The 24,083-nt window shown below is 34.3% G+C and overlaps 3 protein-coding genes across 3 annotated transcripts in view; all 3 read left to right on the top strand.

The window, feature by feature from the left end:
* LOC134839385 (muscarinic acetylcholine receptor DM1-like) overlaps window positions 1-13,622 on the top strand; it is a gene marked incomplete in the record, with an annotated part of 93,777 nt that extends 80,155 nt beyond the window's left edge. Inside the window, 3 exon segments of the mRNA XM_063854917.1 lie at window positions 9,608-10,075; window positions 10,777-10,882; window positions 12,896-13,622. Of these exon segments, the coding sequence (XP_063710987.1) occupies window positions 9,608-10,075; window positions 10,777-10,882; window positions 12,896-13,334 (1,013 nt within the window).
* LOC134839393 (cilia- and flagella-associated protein 144-like) overlaps window positions 1-24,083 on the top strand; it is a 249,657-nt gene that overhangs the window by 190,305 nt on the left and 35,269 nt on the right. The gene's annotated exons all lie outside the window — the stretch shown is intronic.
* The window catches only part of LOC134839384 (apoptosis-resistant E3 ubiquitin protein ligase 1-like), a 381,686-nt gene continuing 364,705 nt past the window's right edge, over window positions 7,103-24,083 (top strand). Inside the window, exon 1 of the mRNA XM_063854915.1 lies at window positions 7,103-7,112. The gene's annotated coding sequence lies outside the window, so the exon portion shown is untranslated. The remainder of the gene's footprint in view (window positions 7,113-24,083) is intronic.

The raw sequence follows: 24,083 nt of genomic DNA, 5'->3' as shown, positions 1-24,083 counted from the left end.
CTAAAATAGAAACTATGACAAATAGTCTGTTGCAAACAATTCGGAAAGATTTCTACGAAGAATCAAATCTCCGTTTACGCGTTAGTAGTGCGAAATATATCGAGCGTTAATTGTCCCAAAATATCCATATTGGCCATCTTCAAACCATCATAACTTTGAGAAAAATGATCACAAGAAAAATATATATATTTTTTCAAATTTAAGCTCAAGTCAACAATAGCTTTCGGCTGATATATAAAAACTCCGTCACAAATTCTTAGTTAAAAAGACGAAGTTTGGCTGAAGAAAAAAACACTTCGAGCACAAATATTCCGTTATTTTCGTTATGAAAGTCGGAACAATTAATTATGTTTTAACATGACTGTATAGAATTTTATCAGCAATTTTTCTTTAAAAAAATTTACAATCCTTGAAAAGGACAAAGCTGAAGTTCGCTGATCTTAAACAGCAAAAAATATATACATTTCTGCTCAAACTAAATCAACTATTTTTGTGTTCGTAATTTTACAAATGTGATGCAAGCTAATATAAAGTTCTACAAAAATCTCCTTAAATTATTTTATAATTACGAAAACGTATCAATTTTATATAGCGCGGGTGATTTTTTGGCTAAGCTGGAACTCGACAATAAGCGAATTAGATTTTAGATGAAAAATGAAACTGGGCTCTTTTTAGTTTTGGGAGCTAACAGTAGTTACTCTACAGGTCATACGGTTCTAGAGGGGAAACAGTTGTTCACGTCCGTTTAACGCCTTTGGCTGTTGTTTTATTAGGTTTTCTAAGTTCACTGTCAAATTAGTCAATCAAAAAATTGACGGGCGAATAAAAAGAAATCGCAATAGTTTTTTTTCAAAATAAATTTTCAGAATTCATTAAATTTTTCGCAGCTAATTGTTTTATAGCTTTGTTTCTATGTTTTCAAAATTGGCAATTAAGTCGCAGGTTAAAAAAATAAAGAAGCGTTTGAAAAAAAAAACTCACTAAGGAATTAACACAATCACCGAAGATCTTTCATTAAAAAAAAAAACAGTTTTGTCATCCAAGATGAAGACGAAATTATTCAATTCATGTAAATTGAAATTAAATAAAATTAAAATTATTGCATAAAGGACAACTTTCAATAAACACAGCAGTTTTTTTAGCTGCAATTTTTTTTTCTGGCAAAAACATTCTCGCCAAATTTGAAAACTGCAAATCAAAGCAGAAATAGTGCTCAAAAGCAAAATCCTGAATATATACGCATAATTAGGCAAAAATTGCAATAACAGAAAACCCGCAGAACTGTTGTATTTTGATTGGCACAAATACACTTGTTAACAAAAATTTTCTCGAATCTAAAAACTTTTAATCAGATAACTTTAAAAAATTTCATTTTTGGTTGAAAGAATCCTCATTTTGAAGTAAGTTGAAACAATCAAAATTTTATCCACATAAAAAAGTTATTTATGGCCTACTTTTTCAAATTGTCGCCTAAACCGGAGAATGGGTTCTCAAACAAGAGTCTAAATTGCTTTTTTGTCAACTCTATTGAGTTGATCTAAAAACTTCATTTTGAGGCCAAACTGTGCGTTTTGAGAATTATGAGCGGATTCCGCAGCAGGCCAAAAACAGTATTCTTGTAGAACCCGCAACATTGCAATTTTTTTTTTGATCTTCTTTGCTCTTTTCAATTCCACGGACAAATAGCTAGAACACAAAATTGCTCAAAATCGCTCCACAACAGGCAACTTTGCGATTCCGCAACAAAAATTGCGGAATCCGGAACCGTTTGTAGAATCTCTAAGGAAATAACAGTATATGTGTTTAGTAAATTTAAGCTGTCGTAGAATCCACAAAGTGTACGCAGAATCCACAAAATGTAAGTGGATTCCGCAAATTGAGCGGAATCCGGATAAAATTGCCGAATCGACTTACATTTGCGGAATCCGCTTACGTTCGCAGAATCCGGAATACCTACCTATATTTGCTCGTTGCAGAATCCGCAACAAAACTAAAAAAGCGACAAAATTTACATTACAAGTAGTTGTACGCGGATCCACGGAAATTTTATAAGTGTAAACCATTTAGATTTTGGAAGTCACAAAATTGTGCGCCTAACCAGAGCACAGTTTGGCATGTAATTATAATTTTATTGGTCGCATCTAAAATTATCGTTCTTAGAAATGGCACTTCGAGCCTACGTGAACCGTTCAGACTCATTTTAATTCAATTTTAAAAAAGATTGGTTAGTTTTTGAAAACAGTGCAAAAATTTTAATTTTATTTTAAAATTTTTCTGGCAATCCTACTAAGTGTTTATTAAAAATGTTATAAAACTCGGAGTGGTGACAGAGTTTGCACGAACATAAATTTTACTGGAAAATTAGGTTACCTTATTATTTGCATCCAAACACTCGGGATTTTAGACCAACCAAGTTGCCATAAGCCAATATGGCAATAAACCGAAAACCTATGAACCAGGAAACCTATGCGATGGCCAGTGTTTGGTCCAAACCATTATATGCTTGGAGGGACAAGTCACTGTTTCCGCGGCGATCAGTGTTCAGTTCGAGCCATTATATATAGATGTGTGGTTATCACTATGTCTATGCCCAGGAATTATGTCTGTGAGGGTATGATTTTTAATAAAATCAAATTTTTGTAAGAATGTTTTAACTTTTTCTTAAAACTTCATCATTTTTGTAAGCATTTTATTTCAAATTGAGCACTACCCCATAGACGATGAATTGCAGTCGGAACACTCATGGCGGGTCTGGGGCAAACATCCGATAAGTCAAACATCCGAACTTATATAATAATTATGTAATAATATGACGTTAGAATTTCAAAAACAAGACACAACTTATTTATCCGATTCCAACTTAGCCTACCGGCTTTGTTTTTCATATAGGGGCGTTCCCTCTGTTGGCAAGCTCGCAGAACGTGCGCGACCGCGACGGTTCGCCTTCAATCGACCACTATAGCATTTTTTAAGCAAACGGTAGAAATCGGATCTTTGCCCAACTTTTTGAAAAATGTCGGATGTTCGCCCTAGTAAAGCTGTTTTTCGAATAATTGACGTATCAGTTGCTTACACGGTACCCACTCAGGGCGTCGCCCTGATACAAGCAGTCTTTTGTTACCATTTCTGTCCCTTTTCAACAGTTTAGTGTCCCCATCAAACTAACCATGTAAACAATCTCCTTGTTAAAATTGAGTAGAAATTACAAGCAGTAACACCAGCTTGCAAAATGCTGAATCTTGATTGGCTGAAAAAGAAAAAAAATTTAGGCAATTGAACAATCTGCCCCCTAAATTGATTCAAGGGGAGATTGTCTTTTTGGTCCCCTTTTCTTTTTTTTTTATAAAAACACAGCTATTAGGCTGGGAGGAAACTGAGATTAAATTTAATTCGTTTCGATTCAAGTGGCACAAAGAGCCTTAAAAGATGACAGCATTGAACCCCAGGGAACAATCTGTGCCTTTGTTGTAACCGATTTGAAGGACTCAGTTGGGCTTTTGCTGATTTTATTTTCAGTCATATCCTCAAAGCCTTTTTATTTTGATTGCTCTCGTTTAAATTCTAATGAGCTTGGAATTAAACTAAACATTTCATTAGAACTATAACCTTGGTTACATACAAAAATAGAAGGCAGGATTTCAGTGAAATTGAACTTTTGTGGGAGCTATTCGGAAATCAGCAAAAATATGCTTTTTCTACCAATCCTAAACAATCTTATTTCTTCAATGAAAATGCCAGTCACAAATCTGATTTGACGGGCGTTTCAGTGAATGTGATTATAATTGCTCTGAATGCGATGATGAAAGAATGCGATGATAAATAGATAAAACTGAAATTTGAGATGTCGGTTTTTTAATCCTCTGCCGTCCAATGGCAAACAGAGGGGGTGTAGTTTTAAGCATGAATCAAACGAGACTGCTCGTATCAGGGCGAAGCCCTGAATGTTCCGACTGCCTTTTAAGGTTTATGGAGCAGTAATAACATAAATATCATTAACAAATTAAATTTTAAAAAAAATGAAAAAAAAATCTAAATCCATGAAAATCACCCCCCCCCCCCACACGCCATATAAACGGGGGTTGAGAAATTAGACAATAAACAAATTAGACGGAGGTACTTAAAAGGAAATTAGACGGTTTTGCAAAACTGCAATTGTGAGAAAATAGACGAAAGTGAGAGAAATTATTTTCTGCACACAAATTGCGTTAGAAAAATAAAATTGTTTGTAGACAACAGTTCAATTTCGGTGGCCAAAAACTTTACAAGTCAATCATGCATAATTTGTTCAATTCAAAACTCTCCTGTAATATTCAGATTTGACATTTTATGTTCATTTAAACTAATTGTTTTGATAGGTATTGACATTTTATGTTCTTTTTGTATTTGTGAAACTTGACTCTTAAGAAAAAATTTTGTTGGCCCTTTCCCTTTCGTCTAAAATGCCAGATCTGTAAAAAATAAATTCCGTCTAATTTCGTTTTTGTAGCATCCGTCTAATTTGCTTATCGTCTAATTTCCTAGGCCCCCATATAAACTACAAAAGAATAGATTTCTTCCTTTAAACAAATCAATTATGGCAAATAAGCGTCTTTCAACCAATTTGGAACGATTTCTAAGATGGATTAAATCTCCGCTTACGCGTTAATAGCGCGAAATATATCGCGCGTTAATTGTCCCAAATTAGCCAAAATGGTAATCTTTAAACCCTCATAACTTTTTGAAAAAAGATCACAGGTGAAATATCTTTTCAAATTTAAGCTCACGACAACAATACCTTTTGAATGATATAAAAAAATTCCGTCAAAAATGGCTGGTTAAAAAGTCGAAATTTGTCTGAAGAAAAAAAACCCACCCGAGCACAAATATTCCGTTATTTTCGTATCGAACGTCGGAACTATAAACACTACATTATTCGGATCTACTTAACAATCTTCCCCCCTCCCCCTATGGTACCTACTTAACAATCTCTCCCCACCCCTCCCCCCCCCCCTATGGTACCTTCTTAAGAATCTCCACCCCTATAAATGAATACAGTAAATTAGTACTGGGCTTTTTATTGAGAATTCTAATTTTACTGCATTCTGATTGGTCGAAAAATCGACCATTTTGATCTACTTAACAATCCCCCCCCCCTTTCTTGAAAGGAGTGGAGATTGTTAAGTAGATCCCATTATTCCTACAACTTTTGCTACCCTCGCTCCTCAGGCACAAAAAACTGAAAAGAATTTGGAAAAAAGCAAAAAAATAAAATTTTCGCAAACGCTGGGAGCCTATCTGGACTTAAATAAATATTGGGGAAGTATTAAATTCTGATCCGCAGCTTAAACTAATTCAAGGAATGTTTTTTTTTCGTCGATTTTTTTTCGTGGAGAACCCAAAAAGTAAACTAAACTACATAACGAGAGCTCAGCTTTCGGCCGTTCCTTTTGCCTTATTTTGATTTTTATTAATTAAAAAAATGTTCTGTTTAGTTCATATAAAGAAGAACTGCATAGTCGTAAAGTTTCCTAATTGGCCGCCAGTTGACCATAAATTGCGTAAGGATAAAATTGATTTGGGAAAACTTTAGCATTGTGAATGAGTTTTACTATTAATTTTGCTCTAGCTTCATTTGATTCGTGGCCGTGTTAAAGGGTTGTTTTTATTTTATTCTATTCCAGAATGAGTTATCATATGTCCTGAGTGAAGTTGATGGGATTTAGGAATGCAGCGAGCGATTAGAAAAAACCTCATTTGTCAAATTTTCTTTTTTTGAGTTTTAGGGGCGAATAAAGGGGAGGGGCGGTTGACTCGCTCCCATAAGGAATTAGACTCCTTCATATTTAGTCCTATCTTACAGGTACCCATTTTCTTTCAAACATCTCGAAAAACTAAATACAGTATCCTTTAGCGCCATTTCATACTAAATTTGAATGGGAAAACAGCCATAAAAGGTAGCTTCATTGGGCAAAAAGTTATAGGGTTCAATTTGGCAAAAAAATTGCCTGCGCCTCAGAAGTTTTCACCCAAAGTGGATGCCTTTTCAGGGTGAGCTAGAAAAATCGACTTCTTTTTCAAAAGTAGGCTTTGAAAAGAAGAAGATATTTAATGCATACGGTATGCTCAATAAGAATTTAGTATTGATTAGGACACAAACATTGATTAGGACACAAACAGAAAAGTAAAAATCTTTTAGTTAAAACAAGTATAAAGAAGTCCAATAAACATCTAATAAAACATCTTGTAAAAAATTAAATATCTCAGATTTTAATTATAAATCAAAATAAATTGGGAAACGTAACACATGACTTTATATGTTGTTCTCGTCTGTTTTTTAGTGAGATAATCTATGGCTAAAACTTTTCTTGTTAAAACAGCGATATAATGAATTTAATTTTAAAACTGAGTAGTGAAAACAAAAAAATGATTAGTTATTTTCTGTTTATTTTTCTTCACAATTGCAGACTCAAAAACACAAAAATCTGAGAACTATTTTTTAAACTAAGGTTGCAATGCATTCAATCTATGAATCTGTAGCTATGAACGTCTGGCAAATTTTCATGATTGTTGTACAAAAAAAATTTTTTTTTGGCAGAATTTTTGGTAAAAGCTTGTTTTCACTCATTGCCAGCAAAAATTAGGAATCATTAGCAAGCATGATCTCTCAGTGTAGAAAAAGAATTGTTTTTCTGAAAATTCTCAGAGAGTAAAATCCAAAAAATCCAGAATATTCAGAAGATCGCATATAGATCTTCTGAATATTAGTAAAACACGCGTCAAAGTAATATCTTTCTACAAATAGCTAATTCAAATTTTTCTTGCATTGAACATAAGAATTGAGATTTAAAAATTATTGGTATGCATAAGAAGAAAGCCATACTGAATTGATAAGGTGAAAAATAGAGTTTTCAATATTATATCCTACACCATCCTCGCTCGCAACTTTTTGACGCTTGCAATGTACTTTCAGAACCTGAATTTTTTTAAATTATAAATTGTCAAAAAGTTTGAAGAAGAACAGATGGCCAAGAGAAACATAAAAAATTGGAAGCTTGTGGAAACAGCCCAATTTGTTTTCATGTAGTCTTATGAGAATTTAAAGTTTCGTTTAAAAAAACAACTTCTTATTAAATCAAAAAATGTAAGTCTAAAACTAAACGTTTTGAAGTTAATACATTTAGATTTTTATTGATGAGTAGCGGAAAACTCAGCGGACCTAAGAACGAGCCATATGAGAAACTCTTTTTAATCTGCAAGCAGAGGGATGTATCTTACACCACATGAACCCAATAATGTCTTCTAGATACAATAAGACCGTTGATAAATAAGAGCTCTAACTTATTCGGCAAAAAGTTGTAATCCATTGTGTATTCTGCTGTAAGAGATTTAAATAGATTTTTTCTAGTTTTTTTTTTGCGGTGGGTAATCACTAATAGTACAATTTTTCCAAAAATCAAACTGTTTGTGGATCGACAATTGAAGTTTTACTATATAAATATTCAGAGTTGAGAATTTTTTCTTAAAAGATCCACTAGAATTATTTAGAAAAAAACAGGTCGCGAGCTGCAATTATCGACCCTACTATCTTCTTGTGCGCCAAAATTGTGCGCCTAACCAGAGCACAATTTGGCATGTAATATTAATTTTATGGGTCACATCTAAAAGTATCGTTCTTAGAAATGATTTTTCGAGCCTACGTGAACCGTTCAGACTCATTTTAATTCAAATTTTAAAAAAGATAGGTAAATTTTCGAAAACAGTGAAAAGTTTTAAACTATTTTAAAATTTTTCTGGCAATCCTACTAATGTTTATTAAAAATATTAATGGAATAAATTCATAATAAAAAACCGTTTGCTGATGATTTTTTTTTAATTTTCCTGTCACAGCCGCAATTGCACAAAAGGTTTGTTGGCATTTTTTGTAAAACTCTAGTCACAGTTTTCACGATTTTTTTTCGAGACCGCAAATTTTCAATTCGCCAATTAAACCAGTCTACATTGGTCTGGCGAGATCTTTTGCTGGTTGCTGAGGTTTAAATTCATCGATCGGTATTATTAGATGATTTCCGTTTATTTCTGAGAATTTCTTATTGTCGTATTAGTTTTTTCAATGCCAATTATCTTGTAGTAGCTTCTGTGGCTCAATCTCCGAAAACGATTCAAGTTGCAGTCCATTTGTTCCTGTTGATTATCTTGGCTAAAGTTTGAATTGGCCAAAACTTCCTGAATGTTTTTGACGATTTCCTTGAATTAGTTATTTGGATGCAATTCCTTGTTTGGCAAGGATAATTGTTGCCATCAACTTTCGATGTTGTTTGAATGTTTTTTCTTCCCGTGTTGAGGTGTTCGTGTTAAGTTTCGATCGAATCGACATTAAATAGCTATGTTTAAACCGACTCGACCAAAAATGTTTTTGTTTTGACGGACTCGACTTGAAATGGCTATGTTTCGACCAAATCGACGAAGCAAAATGTGTTCGACTCTGTTCGAACCAAGCGTGCTATGTTTCGGCAGACTCGATTGAAAGAAATTGTGCTCGACTGTATTCGACCCGAGCGTGCTCTCTTTTGACCATTTTGACCCAAACTGGCTGTGTTTCGACCAACTCGGCCGAAGGAAAATGTGTTTGACTGTGTTTGTCCCAAGCGTGCTAAATTGTGACCAACTCGAACCAAACTGGCTATTTTTACCACTCAACCGAAGGAAAATGTGTTCGACTGATTCGACCAAAGCGTTTTGTTTTTCACCATTTTGACCCAAACCGGGTAGGATTCTATCAAGTGAATTTTTATTCGACCCAAGCGTGCTATGTTTTGACGGATTCGACAAAAACTGGCTATGTTTTGATCAAATCTGTTTTCAGAATCTGTGTCATTTATGCAATTCAAAAAATGATCACCACCAACTTGTAAATTAAGCTGAATATTTTTGTTCTGATATGTCTAAATTTAATTTTTTTAGTAATCGAGTTGTTCAATTTGGATGTGTCAAAAGTTTGAATTTTGTTCAATAGATCAACATTTCTTTATTCGCTACTTCTTTCGGCAAAATATTGCTTTTCAGACTTTTGTCTAAGATCATGTGTAGCCCATTTCCTGAGTTCGACTATGTTTCGAGACTGTATTCGACCATGTTTCGACCACACTTTGTGTGCTTGTGCTCACTATGTTTCGACCATACTTTATGTCCGACCATGTTTTGGCCATACTTTAATTTCGTTTGGGTTCGACCATGACTCGAAAATTTTTTGACTATGTTTCGACCATGTTTTCGACTATGTTTCGTAATTAAGTTCGACGGAAAGGGCTGTTACCACGGATTTTGGGTCGAACAACATCCGTGTATTCGACCAAACTCGGTCGAAACATAAGTCAAACACCTCAACCCGGGTTGCATTTTATTCTTCTTAACAAGTGCTGTAATTAAAGCAAAGGCACTTGTTATCTTGCTTGAGGAAGAGGGTCTGATCTTGTAATCTCAGTGTTCAAACATCATATTCCAGCACCACATCATTCTTTTGATAATCAGCTTGGTCGGTATTCCTCCTCTTCTCTGAAACTGTTTAATGAGTTTATCACAACAATTGAAACAAAAAATGTCTTCTGTACTTTTGTAGTTTTTTTTTCAGCTGGCCACTCAACACTGAAGCGAAACACGTGTGAGGTTCCCTACACGGAAGTGGTGGTTGCCAATGTCCTCATTTCAGTCATATCTTTCTGGATCCCCATACTCATCATATTCGTCCTCTACGGTTTGATCTACCGGAAATGCTCCGAGTTACGGCGACGCAACCGCGAGAAAAAGATATTCCTGAGCACGTATTTAATGCGCAACATGAATTTAGCTTACGGTCTGGAATCAGCGAACCCAAGAGCAACTACTTCGACCAACCGTTCAAGAAGTGCAAACAATACCGGCCAGAAAGATACGCTCAAAGACCCGAGAGCAGACAATTTATCCAGTCCTAACAGCATTGATCCAAAACTTAGCGAGCATTTGAACGTACCGTCGGATTCCAGCAGTGCTTCTGGTGTTCGGTCGGCTAGAGCTTCAAACGGTTCACTGCAAGTGCCCCAGATACACATAACTGCTCCGAGTGAGTAATTTAAAAAAAAAATAGATCTTTTTAAGTAAAATAAATGAAGCTGAGCAAGTAACAACGGATGTTCCGATCACGGTCTCAGTATTCTACTGAAAACAATAAACAAAATTTCGAAAAAAAAATCGGTTTTTTTTTCAACTTTTTTTGGTGGTGGGAGCGGATTGAATCAGGTAGAAAAAAATATCAAAATGAGTAAAAACGATTTCTTTCAACTGTTTCACCCAATCCTCCGTGTAAATTAGTCAGAGAAACACAAAATTCAGACCAAAGCGGAAACGAACACTGGCGTTTTTTGCGGCCGATTTGACTACCTCGGAGAAAACTTGCTGGGGTCAACAGTAGCAAATTAAAGCTTCTTTAGTTGTGATTCGAATTGCAAACAAAAATAAAAATTTCACTTTTTTAACTCACACAAAACTCACACAAAACTTCAAATTGTCTTCTCAATTTAGCTCTTCTACAATTTATAGGATGTTTCAGCGATTACTTTTTTTGCACATTTGAAATTTTTCAATCAATTCAATTGCCTTTTTTTTTAAATCAGTGAAACTGAAATTACAGATAAAACTTTGAAATATATTTGAAAGAAAAGTTCCTTGTTTTTGAAGTTTTTTTCTTAAACCAATGTGGTTGAAGCATTCTGTGGCTAATTGCAGACTATTTTGATTCAATGCTATAATTGTTTTTTTTTACAGGTCAAGCTAAAAGGAAAGACGCCATGACAAAGCAACGCGGTTATGCTCAATCGGTAGTTGATCTGCAGAAAATTGACCCGTCTACAAGCTCGCAGCAAATTATGATGTACGTAATGCCCATGTTGCAGAATTCAAAAGATTCAATAAACGCTGATTTTTTTTTACAAGCTACATTTTTGGACATGAATTATAATCTGAAATATAACAATTCACATGCCGACCCAAAGGCACTATTTTCAGATATCCATTTTTGGTTGACTGACCTTAAATTTTTTCTAAAGGTGCCTTCGGAGCCAATATATATTAATTTAGAGGGGAAGAGCGCACCAATAAAAACGCGATTTTTTGGTCAAAAATATTCCAAAAATTACCTAAAAACGTTTTTTTTGCCTGCTTTTTTTCAAAACTTAGTTCGAGATATTAGGTCGAAATAGGGACTTTTTAATTCTTTGGGAGAGCTCGGAAAATCAATTTGGTCGATCTAAAAAAAGGTCGACAAAATTTTTGAAAGTTTTTGAAAATCCACCCCTTCCCAGCTCGAGAAAATCCTAGATCCGCCCCTGTTTCAAAAGACCAACCGCCGTCATCAAAGACATCCTAAAATATTTTTGCCCCCTAAATGAACTAAATAAATTTTGTAACTATCGCCCATTTTATTTAAGTTCGATGTCAATTGGTCTTTTTAGCTTCACTGCTGACCTGGTCATCTTTTGTCAAGTCCCTAATAGAATGTGGCTTTCCGTTATCTTTGAAAGCGCCCTCCCATTTTTGCCTAATTGGCAACATGACCTATACCAGGATAAAATTTCTTCATCACTCTGGGTTAGGTTAGGTTCTTCATCCTTAATTAGGTTACTTTTATTTTGCAGTTTCCTTGTGAACTGTAAAAGAATTATGATAATTCCAATCTTGATCTGGGAAAAGTCAAGAAATGTTAGGCTCTTAAGTCGTACAATAACAGCAGGTTTAGGGAGGGCAACGGCGAAAGTCCCCCTCCCCCTTCCCTCTGCAATATTTTTTCGCTAGTCTATTTTTTTCGACTATCTTACGGGAGTTCGGTCAAAAAGTAGACAACTATAAAGTAGACAAAATCCTGAGCCAATTAGAATCGAGAAAAGCAATTATTTCGTTCGTTTTTTTTCCTATCTCGATTCTGATTGCTCTCGACTTTGTCTATTTTATGACTGTCTACTTTTTGCTATGTAGCCTATCTTACGACATCCAGTTTCATCCATTTGCCTCTGAAATTTTTCTGCACGCAAAGGTATATATTTTTTGGGTAATGGGGTGAGCGCTAAAACGCATTATCTAAAAAAACGCATTTGTGGGTCGTTTTCAGAAGTTTACATGCGGTCTAATAGGGCCTGATAGAATATTTTAGCGCTTTAGTTCGCTTGGCCTAAATGAAATCGAAACAAACGAAAATCAAGTTTTGTAACTTATGTTCGAAACAACATTTTGAAAAAACTGAAAAATGTGTTTTTTGAAAAAATAGCGCAGACGACTCCGATATGTCAATAAATTGAAAACTTTTAAACAGCAGTTTTTACGCTATTTGAACTAAAATGCTCTTTACTTTTTGAACCTTAGCGGTCTAGAAAACGGATCTACTTAACAATTGCCCTCCCTTTGGTACGTACTTAAGAATTGCAACCCCTATTAATAAAAGCAGTTAATTAGCGCTAGAGCTTTGCATTGAGACTTCTAATTTTGCTGCAATCTGATTGGTCGAAAATGCGTTAAATTAATCTAATTAACAATTGCCCCCTTTCTTAAAGGGGGGGGGGGTAATTGTTAAGTAGATCCTAGAAAACAAATTGCTCTTGTTGTTAAGTGCAACGCTAGCTTAGGGTTTTTAAGGGATGGGATTCAAGTTCAAAGAATCCGCTACCTGACATTTTTTTTTTGGTTCAGCACATGTTTGATTTTGGCAAAAAAGGTCAAGCTTGCAAAATATTTTATGTAGCTTTTTGGACCAAGCGCCTTTTTATTCCCTGTAATGGCACTTATCCATAGCTCTTCGATTAAGATAAGATTAAAAATTGTTTTGACGAGGTCACACTTTTCGAGAGTACGAACGACGATGCCGGATTCTGAAGTTCAATTCTTTTGTTTTTAGAAAACGTCGATCAACTTTGAACTTGTTTTCAAAACAAAAAAACAGTCGACAGGATATCAATATAAACCTCAAAACTGCAAACGGCGTCGCAAAAGACGGAGTCACGTGCGCAAATCCAGGCGGAGCTGTTGGTGACCCCATGAACCCTTTGATGAGTGAACGAAAAATAAACAAAACCCTGAAAATGGTCACCGCAATCATGGGATGTTACATAGCATGCTGGGCTCCATTTAGCTTAATCGTCATCATCAGAAGCATCGACAGCTCAATTGTACCGTTCTGGCTGTGGCACGTATGCTATTGTCTCTGTTATCTCAATTCGACTCTCAACCCATTCTGCTATGCGTACGCCAACAAACATTTCAAAAAGACAGTGGTGATGCTAATGCAAAGCTACATGAATCGAGCCAAATGCTGCAAAAACGGTTCACAATTTTAAGCGATGACGCTCTAGAACTGCTAGAACTGAAACTACAATACTACAATAAGATCGATCAAAAGAGAAGAATTTATCACCAATTGTGACGAATTACATTTGAATAACTTCTTAAAAATTTAATTTGAAGCTCAAAGTGTACAGCTGACGAAACCATTGACGTTACTGAATGCTACGGATTTATGGATTTTGAACGGTATATTTAAAATAGAATTACAATGTCCTTTCTAGAGTAGCCTTTCCCTTTATGGGTTCTTGTTAACTTCCAAACCCCCCCCCATGGTATGACGCGGAGTGTATTAAAGCATTACCAGCCCTGTAAGACTAGTTCAATGATTAAACATATCCACATTTTGTACCTTTGTAACGAAACTTCCCTCTTTTGTAATGGAGGGATAGTTAACAAGATCTCCTAAATGTTGCGAGCAAATGCTTCATGTTGAGTGTATGAGTAGCTTTTGATTATGTGTTATGTTCAATATATTTTTGCATAAAAAATTTAGCTTTGCTTTTTTGTGAAGAACTGATAAAAACTAAGCATTAAAGTAGAACCTAGCGGCGATTTGTTGAAGAAAATGACCTTTCAAAAACATTTGTTGAGTTTTTTTTTAAGTTCAAGGCTTCTTTTACCCTAGCCTCAGGCTCACAATGTGGTAACCTTAATAAATTAACAGATTTTCTACTTATCGAAACACGAGGACCGAAGCGCAGATGCTCTGATCTGATTGGTTAAACTCAAATAAATTGCAAAAACATGGTTAGGCTTGCGCCCAGAATAAATCAAGCAACATCGCGAGGAAGATAAACTAAAATTTGATTATTGGAAGATTTTCAAAGTTTTCAGCATTACCGTGCCAAGCTCAGGTACTTTGGTAGTGGTCTGGATTCCGCATACATTGTCCCTGGAAACCTCATAATTTGCGTTGGATTCCGCAACATTTTGAAAAAAAATTGAAGTCAGAAATCTGATGGAATCGAAAGACAAATGTTTTAGCACTTTAGGGGGGGGTAATTGTTAAGTAGATCCTAGAAAACAAATTGCTCTTGTTGTTAAGTGCAACGCTAGCTTAGGGTTTTTAAGGGATGGGATTCAAGTTCAAAGAATCCGCTACCTGACATTTTTTTTTTGGTTCAGCACATGTTTGATTTTGGCAAAAAAGGTCAAGCTTGCAAAATATTTTATGTAGCTTTTTGGACCAAGCGCCTTTTTATTCCCTGTAATGGCACTTATCCATAGCTCTTCGATTAAGATAAGATTAAAAATTGTTTTGACGAGGTCACACTTTTCGAGAGTACGAACGACGATGCCGGATTCTGAAGTTCAATTCTTTTGTTTTTAGAAAACGTCGATCAACTTTGAACTTGTTTTCAAAACAAAAAAACAGTCGACAGGATATCAATATAAACCTCAAAACTGCAAACGGCGTCGCAAAAGACGGAGTCACGTGCGCAAATCCAGGCGGAGCTGTTGGTGACCCCATGAACCCTTTGATGAGTGAACGAAAAATAAACAAAACCCTGAAAATGGTCACCGCAATCATGGGATGTTACATAGCATGCTGGGCTCCATTTAGCTTAATCGTCATCATCAGAAGCATCGACAGCTCAATTGTACCGTTCTGGCTGTGGCACGTATGCTATTGTCTCTGTTATCTCAATTCGACTCTCAACCCATTCTGCTATGCGTACGCCAACAAACATTTCAAAAAGACAGTGGTGATGCTAATGCAAAGCTACATGAATCGAGCCAAATGCTGCAAAAACGGTTCACAATTTTAAGCGATGACGCTCTAGAACTGCTAGAACTGAAACTACAATACTACAATAAGATCGATCAAAAGAGAAGAATTTATCACCAATTGTGACGAATTACATTTGAATAACTTCTTAAAAATTTAATTTGAAGCTCAAAGTGTACAGCTGACGAAACCATTGACGTTACTGAATGCTACGGATTTATGGATTTTGAACGGTATATTTAAAATAGAATTACAATGTCCTTTCTAGAGTAGCCTTTCCCTTTATGGGTTCTTGTTAACTTCCAAACCCCCCCCCATGGTATGACGCGGAGTGTATTAAAGCATTACCAGCCCTGTAAGACTAGTTCAATGATTAAACATATCCACATTTTGTACCTTTGTAACGAAACTTCCCTCTTTTGTAATGGAGGGATAGTTAACAAGATCTCCTAAATGTTGCGAGCAAATGCTTCATGTTGAGTGTATGAGTAGCTTTTGATTATGTGTTATGTTCAATATATTTTTGCATAAAAAATTTAGCTTTGCTTTTTTGTGAAGAACTGATAAAAACTAAGCATTAAAGTAGAACCTAGCGGCGATTTGTTGAAGAAAATGACCTTTCAAAAACATTTGTTGAGTTTTTTTTTAAGTTCAAGGCTTCTTTTACCCTAGCCTCAGGCTCACAATGTGGTAACCTTAATAAATTAACAGATTTTCTACTTATCGAAACACGAGGACCGAAGCGCAGATGCTCTGATCTGATTGGTTAAACTCAAATAAATTGCAAAAACATGGTTAGGCTTGCGCCCAGAATAAATCAAGCAACATCGCGAGGAAGATAAACTAAAATTTGATTATTGGAAGATTTTCAAAGTTTTCAGCATTACCGTGCCAAGCTCAGGTACTTTGGTAGTGGTCTGGATTCCGCATACATTGTCCCTGGAAACCTCATAATTTGCGTTGGATTCCGCAACATTTTGAAAAAAAATTGAAGTCAGAAATCTGATGGAATCGAAAGACAAATGTTTTAGCACTAGTATGACATGCTTTGTTTTTTTTTTGGTTTCGTCCTGGAAGTTAGTGAAACGTCCTAGGTTGAGCACATATAGATAATCATCGCTGCTTTATTAAAAATCTAGTTTGACTGAACATTTGGATCTTGTTAAATATTTACACCCTTTTGGACCTTGTTAACTATTTCTCCCTATGCATGTATTATGTTTGACAACCATTTTTGTATAAAATATGCATTTCAAAATTCAAAAATGTCAAAAATTATTTGAGTTTTCATTTTGGCGCGTTGATACTTATATAAAACAGAAATTAAAAGTTTTAATTGGTTATATATCATCTGAAAATTGTTTTAAGCCAATGCTAAATCATCGATAATAAATGTTAAACTGGTATCCCTGAATTTTTGATGTATTTCAATGAATTTGAGTATCGGTACTTTTACACAAAACGGCCTAAAACCAAATATTGTATATCCCGAGCTGAAATTTATTCAGTCGAATCTTATTTGCTAATTTTAGCCAATCAAGTTCAAGCAACACGGTTAAGCATTTCAATCAACGTTTCCAGGTGATAAACATATAAGCCGAATTTAACGAAAAGATGGACTTTCACTAAATCATCAAATGATTTCAATTCAACCACGAAACTTCCCAGACAAAAAAAATAATTAAAACGGTTTCAACAGAACAAAACTCATTTTTTATTTCATTTTTTAGTTATTTCGGCTAAGTATTTTGGCTGCTTGAAATGTTCATTGAAATGCCAGACTATGTTGTCTGAATTGGCTTGGTTAACTGGCAAATCAGATTCCTTTGGATTCCCGGGCGCATTAGTTGTCCAAAAAACATTCTTGTGAGTGTTTGCAAACTAGTCCAAATTTTATGTTAGACTTACTATCTGCAAACATTCACAAACTACAAAAGTGCAATTACAGGACATTTCTGCGTATTTTTTTTAAAAAAATGTGGGTACAAAAAAAGATGCCTAGCAGGCAAAACTTTTGAAAAAAGTAAACTTCAAAAGTTTTCACTAAATTTACTTTTTTTGGAAGTTCTACCGAATGGGTATTTTTTTTGCCAGAGACAATACTCTGCTTACAACGATGGGCAATAATCTGTTCACACATCAGAGCTCACAAGGAACGAGTTTACACACAAATAATTTTTGTTGATTAGTTTTACTTGATTTGAAAAATTTCTATAGCGAGCATCAGTCGAAATGGTTCGTCGAAAAAACAAAAGCATAAACAATTCCAGATATTAGAACTCACAAAAACCACTTGAAAGAATTGAGGTTTTCTATGAAGTTGTGACTACATGAAAAGTATATATATTTTAAAAATATCAAATAGACTTTTAAGAACTATGACTTTAATTTCGAAAATTAAGACTTAACAAATGTCAAAAATTTTTTAGAACACTGAAAATATAATTTAAATAGCATTAAAAAACATGCTTCAGTTGATGATGGGACAAAATATTAGGTTTAAAAGATCATATAGTAGTTCTTACGAAAGTTTCCCAACAATTCCCAAGATTAAGCCTTACTTTGCAGACGTTACAGAGAAAAAAAATTGGAATGTTTTTTTTGCCCATATTGTTTGGTGCGCAACATTTTTTTGTATAAGGTATTCTCAGATTCTGAAAGAATCTTTGAAAAACATTTAGTCGTTGTATGATGGTATAAACATTTTTTTGTTTTTAGCGTGCTTACAGTTTACAGCCAGTGCGATCCTAAGGTTTTCATGAGAAAGGAAACGGATTTTAAAAACATTTGGGAAGTTTTATCGTGTTTTTTCAAGACTTAAAAATAATTTTTCTAGCTTTTCTGAAACAATTTAAAGGTAGTTTACTGAAGAAAAAAAGGAAACTATTGCGTTTAAGCAAATTTTGGAAATTTTTAACATCATTAATTATCCCAAACTAGCAGTCTTGCAATTATTTATGATGCCATTTGTTCATAAACTGACTCTTTTTTGGTAAAGGGACGCGTTAAAACATTGGAACAGTCCCATAACTGTACAAAGTTAATAGCAGGTGAAATACTTACAATTTTCAACTTTGAGCTTGAACCGCAAGTTTTTTTCAGATTTCAAAATTATTTATGTAAAATTTCAAATGTAGTTTGAATAAAAAAGCCAAACCAAGCTTAAAATTCTGTCGTTTTCCCCATAAGTCGAACAATTGTCTTATATTCGCAGTCATTGCAGGAAACTTGGAAGGAAGCTTCTTTTTTGAATTGAAGTTAATCTAAAAGTATGCTCAGAAACGTTTGAAGAACTACAAAAAAAATTATTGGCTTCTGCAATATTTAAACAATCGGCTCTTTTTCCTCCCCCACCTCATATAAGCATCATATTTCAGCATTTTTTGGTTTTATGGTGCAGTAATAACATAAAAAAATTAATTGTAAGGAAATGTTTTTTTTCTATAATTTGAAGTTTTTTGTGAAAATCATCCCCCCACACGCCATTTAAAGTACAAAAAGATAGATTTAGCTCCTTGTAACAAATCAATTATGGCAAATAAGCTTCTTTCAACTAATTTGGAACGATTTTAAGACGGATTAACTCTCCGCTTACGCGTTAATAGCGCGAAATTTATCGAGGTAATTGTCCCAAATTGCCCAAAATGGCAGTCTTTAAACCCCCATAACTTTACAAAAAAATATCACAGCTAAAATATATTTTCAAATTTAAGCTCAGGACAACAAGCCCTTTTGAATGTTATAAAAACTTCCGTCAAAAATGTCAAGTTAAAAATCGAAATTTGTCTGAAGACAAAAAAACCCACCCCGAACACAAATATTCCGTTACTTTTGTATCGAAAGTCGGAACAATAACACGACGAGACTTATTGGTCGTTTTGATCGGCCTACTTTGCCCTTATACACCATATACAATTTGCATACTTATATACCACCATTTTGGTCAAATTTTTATACCTGTAGAATCTGTTCTCACTCTCATTGCTTTCTATAAATGAGTTTAATATTTCAAATCATTATAAACCGGTCCTTTCTCGTAAGCGCTGCTGCTTTTCTCATTTTCGTGTCTAGTTTTTTTCCACTCAAAATCAGAAACCACAAAGAATTATTGAACTGGGTTGAGTGATGTATCATATTAAAGTCCGTTGAGTCGTAATTCGAACGATTTTTAAATATTACCAAAAATTTTTACCAGTGTCCAGAAAAGTCGGTTCGAAACTTTTGATTAAGCTTTTAACTTTTTATAATAGAATTATATAAAATGAAAGCTTATTATAGAAGGATAATCAGTTTTTAGAAATAGATAAGCCACAAACTTTTTGGTCAAGTCCTGAAAAAATCAGGGAACTAAAGTTTTTTAGCGTCATCTTGAGAATTAAGAAAACTTTCAAAAAAATTCGAAAAATCTCGTTTCAAAAAATTTCACCACACCACTCACAGAAATTGAAATTAGTTTTGAAAAAGTACTTTTTTGTACTTTTTTAAGAATATGACTGGAAATTTTTGAGCTATTGGCAAAACAATCCTTCAAGTTTCACGTTTGAAATTTTGCTTTTTCGATGATTTGAGCACAAAATATGTGCTAGAAACCTAATACTTTTTCTTAGCTCAGTTTGAACGCGTTTTTCAAAAATTCTTAGTCTAAATTACCTTTGGGATTTGTGCATTGAGATAAGCAGCACAAATTGATGTTTGTTAAAACGCTTTTACATGGAAAAAAGGTCGGAACTCCCTTTGAGAAATTTTGTTCCTGATGTTCAAACGATTGCAACGGGAAACCTTTTTCGATTTAGTAATCAAGTCTTACTGCTTTTCGTTGTGTTTTAGAAATTGCGGCTTATTGAAATTCATCTACATACAACTAAAATAACATAATGAAAATTGTTGGCGGCTTCAAAAACGTTACTTTTGGAGCTCTTGTTATTTTTTTTGGTGTTATATTATCTATATTGGGTTTGTTCGGTACTTTGATTAGCCCATTTAGCCAAAAAATAGATACATTTGCTAAGGACAAATATTTTGGTTTGGCAGACTTCAAAGAATTGGCTGACAATTTTGAGGACGCTTTCAGAGTTTCAGTTCGAACTTTTTCATGGCCGGGAGACAACAACGGAGCAATTGAAGCATTCATTTTTAGGCAAGTCATCAAAAATTTGTCAAAAATGTATATGTCATACACAAACTAAAACAGCTATATATTCTGGACTACATAATGAAATACTGACTATATAAAAAACTCCGGGTGATATCCGATCATAATGAGCAGAATGGTCTAAGAGCAGAAGCGGTATTCTAAGGTAAAATTTCAAAAAATAGCTCACTTAACAATTTGACTTTAGGTTTTGGTACTTTTGGGCTTCGTAATTTTGGAGTAGCCCTCAAAGAAAGGCCCCAATTTCGGAGTAACTCATGAACCGTTATTGAAGTTTCGAAGAAAATGAGCTGTTTTTTATTGCTCAAGATGATCAAAGTATTCATCCTTATTTAAAAGGAAAATTGTGATTTTCCCGTCTTCAGTGAGCGTCTGCATTTAAAAAAAGTCTAATGTTTTCAATAATGGGTCAATTTAACATCAGCCCCCTGAAATGTTTTGGCGTTTAGAAAAGCCGATTAGCAGCCGATTAAAAAAGAGCTTTTTTTGTGCCATTGTGGCTAAGCAGTTAAACGGTGACAATTAAAGCTAAAAAGTCTTATATTAGTTGAAAAACAGAAAAAAAATCTTGATTTATGTGGGCGAATCGATTAACATCAGCGCTTAATTAATTGGTGGGATGAAAAATCTCTATTAGGTCAAATTAGGTGGTGGTGCTCGTTACAATTTGCATACTTATATACCACCATTTTGGTCAAAATTCTATACCTGTAGAATCTGTTCTCACTCTCATTGCTTTCTATAAAAGACTTTAATATTTCAAATCATTATAAACCGGTCCTTTCTCGTGAACGCTGCTCCTTTTCTCTTTTTCGTGTCTAGTTTTTTTCCACTCAAAATCAAAAACCACAAAGAATTATTGAACTGGGTTGAGTGATGTATCATATTAAAGCCCGTTGAGTCGTGATTCGAACGATTTTTTAAAATTACCAAAATTTTTTACCAGTGTCCAGAAAAGTCGGTTCGAAACTTTTGATTAAGCTTTTAACTTTTTATAATAGAATTATATAAAATGAAAGCTTATTATAGAAGGATAATCAGTTTTTAGAAATAGATAAGCCACAAACTTTTTGGTCAAGTCCTGAAAAAATCAGGGAACTAAAGTTTTTTAGCGTCATCTTGAGAATTAAGAAAACTTTCAAAAAAAGTCGAAAAATCTCGTTTCAAAAAATTTCACCACACCACTCACAGAAATTGAAATTAGTTTTGAAAAAGTACTTTTTTGTACTTTTTTAAGAATATGATTGGAAATTTTTGAGCTATTTGCAAAACAATCCTTCAAGTTTCACGTTTGAAATTTTGCTTTTTTGATGATTTGAGCACAAAATATGTGCTAGAAATCCAATACTTTTTCTTAGCTCAGTTTGAACGCGTTTTTTTAAAATTCTTAGTCTAAATTACTTTTGGGATTTGTGCAGTGAGATAAGCAGCATAAATTGATGTTTGTTAAAACGCTTTTACATGGAAAAAAGGTCGGAATTCCCTTTGAGAAATTTTGTTCCTGATGTTCAAACGATTGCAACGGGAAACCTTTTTCCATTTAGTTATCAAGTCTTACTGCTTTTCGTTGTGTTTTAGAAATTGCGGCTTATTGAAATTCACCTACATATAACTAAAATAACATAATGAAAATTGTTGGCGGTTTCAAAAACGTTACTTTTGGAGCTCTTGTTATTTTTTTTGGTGTTATATTATCTATATTGGGTTTTTTCGGTACTTTGATTAGCCCATTTAGCCAAAAAATAGATACATTTGCTAGGGGCAAACATTTTGGTTTGGCAGACTTCAAAGATTTGGCTGACAATTTTGAGGACGCTTTCAGAGTTTCAGTTCGAACTTTTTCATGGCCGGGAGACAACAACGGAGCAATTGAAGCATTCATTTTCAGGCAAGTCATCAAAATTTGGTCGAAAATGTATATGTCATACACAAACTAAAACAGCTATATATTCTGGACTACATAATGAAATACTGACTATATAAAAAACTCTTGGGTGATATCCGATCATAATGAGCAGAATGGTCTAAGAGCAGAAGCGGTATTTTAAGGTAAAATTTCAAAAAATAGCTCACTTAACGCTCTGACATTACGCTTTGGTACTTTTGGGCTTCATAATTTCGGAGTAGCCCCCAAAGAAAGGCCCCAATTTCGGAGTAACTCATGAACCGTTATTGAAGTTTCGAGGAAAATGAGCTGTTTTTTATTGCTCAAGATGACAAAAGTAGTTATCCTTATTTAAAAGGAAAATTGTGATTTGCCCGTCTTCAGTGAGCGTCTGCATTTTAAAAAAAAAATCTAACATTTTTCAATAATGGGTCAATTTAATATCAGCCCCCTGAAATGTTTTGGCGTGGGGAAGTGTACATATGGGATTTTGCAGCCGATTAGAAAAAAAGTTTTTTTGTGCCATTGTGGCTAAGCAGTTAAACGGTGACAATTAAAGCTAAAAAGTTTTATTTTAGTTGAAAAACAGAAAAAAAACCTTGATTTATGTGGGCGAATCGATTAACATCAGCGCTTAATTAAACGGTGGGATGGAAAATCTCTATTAGGTCAAATTTGGAGGTGGTGCTGGTTATAATTTATCACTTTGCCAGTTTTTTCAGTCTGCGTTATGTCGGCCCTGTGCTTATGGGACTGGGGGTGTACTTAATCATTTTCGGCCGGCTCTTCATCGGATACTGTCGCGACATCGAGCTCAATCCGAAAAACTTCATTCGTCGCGACAGACGGGGGAGCAGCATGCCGCCAATCAGATTCAACACTTACTAAGACAAACTAATATTGGGACATGGAGATGGTAGAAAACACGAAAAATATTGGCCATTTAGAACTATGCTGTGATTTACGATTTAAGGTATTAAGGTAGTAGCAAGTGTCATCAGTTTACATCAGATCTAACAGCTTAGTAATTTTTATTTAGAATTAACTACGAGGTTTTTCATATCATTCAAAAAGTATTGTTGTCTTGAGCTTAAATTTGAAAAAATGTTTTACCTGTGATAATTTTTTGTAAAGTCATAGGGGTTTAAAAGCTAATTTATATTTTATTCTTTGGCCAATTTGGGACAACTAACGAGCGATTTATTTTGCGATCTTAACGCGTAAGCGGAGATTTAATCCGTCTAAGAAATCGTTCCAAATTGGTTGAAGGAAACTTATTTGCATAATTGATTATTTACTAGGATCAAAATTTATTACTTTGTACTTTATATGGCGTGTGGGGTGATGGTTCTCACAAAAGACATCACATAAAAAAATCTTTCCTTTTTTAATAACATTTAATTTTTTCATGTTATTACTGCATCAAAGAACTTAAAGGGCAGTCGAAACATTCAGGGCTTCGCCCTGAAACGAGCAGTCTTGTTCCATATGGAATAAATTTTTTGGAAAGAAAATATTGAAAAAGTATATTTTCGGGCACTATCAAAGATCAAGTTAGCAAAATTAAGTCGTACAAAAAAAGAACGAAAAAAAATCTCACACAAAAAAATCTTTCCTTTTAATTTATTACATCTAATTTTTTCATGTTATTACTGCACCATAGACCTTAAAATGCACACGAAACATTCAGGGCTTTGCCCTGATTCGAGCAGTCTTGTTCCATATCGAACAATAATTTTGGGAAGAAAATATTGAATAACTATAAATTTGGACAAAATCAACGATCAAGTGTGAAAATTTTATTCGTACGAAATTAATAAGTCCGACAAAAAACATCACATAAAAAATCTATCCTTCAATTTTATTACATTTATTTTTTCATGTCATTGCTGTATCATATACCCATCGGGCTGTCATACTCTATCTCGGATCGATTGGTCTTTTTTTTCTGGCACAAATTTAAGCAGCTCTATCAA

The sequence above is a fragment of the Symsagittifera roscoffensis genome, chromosome 2 (genome assembly GCF_963678635.1).
Source record: "Symsagittifera roscoffensis chromosome 2, txSymRosc1.1, whole genome shotgun sequence".
In the NCBI taxonomy this organism is placed as follows: domain Eukaryota; kingdom Metazoa; phylum Xenacoelomorpha; order Acoela; family Convolutidae; genus Symsagittifera; species Symsagittifera roscoffensis.
The sequence above is the reverse complement of the archived record's forward strand: the minus strand, read 5'-3'. Positions and strand labels throughout refer to the sequence as shown.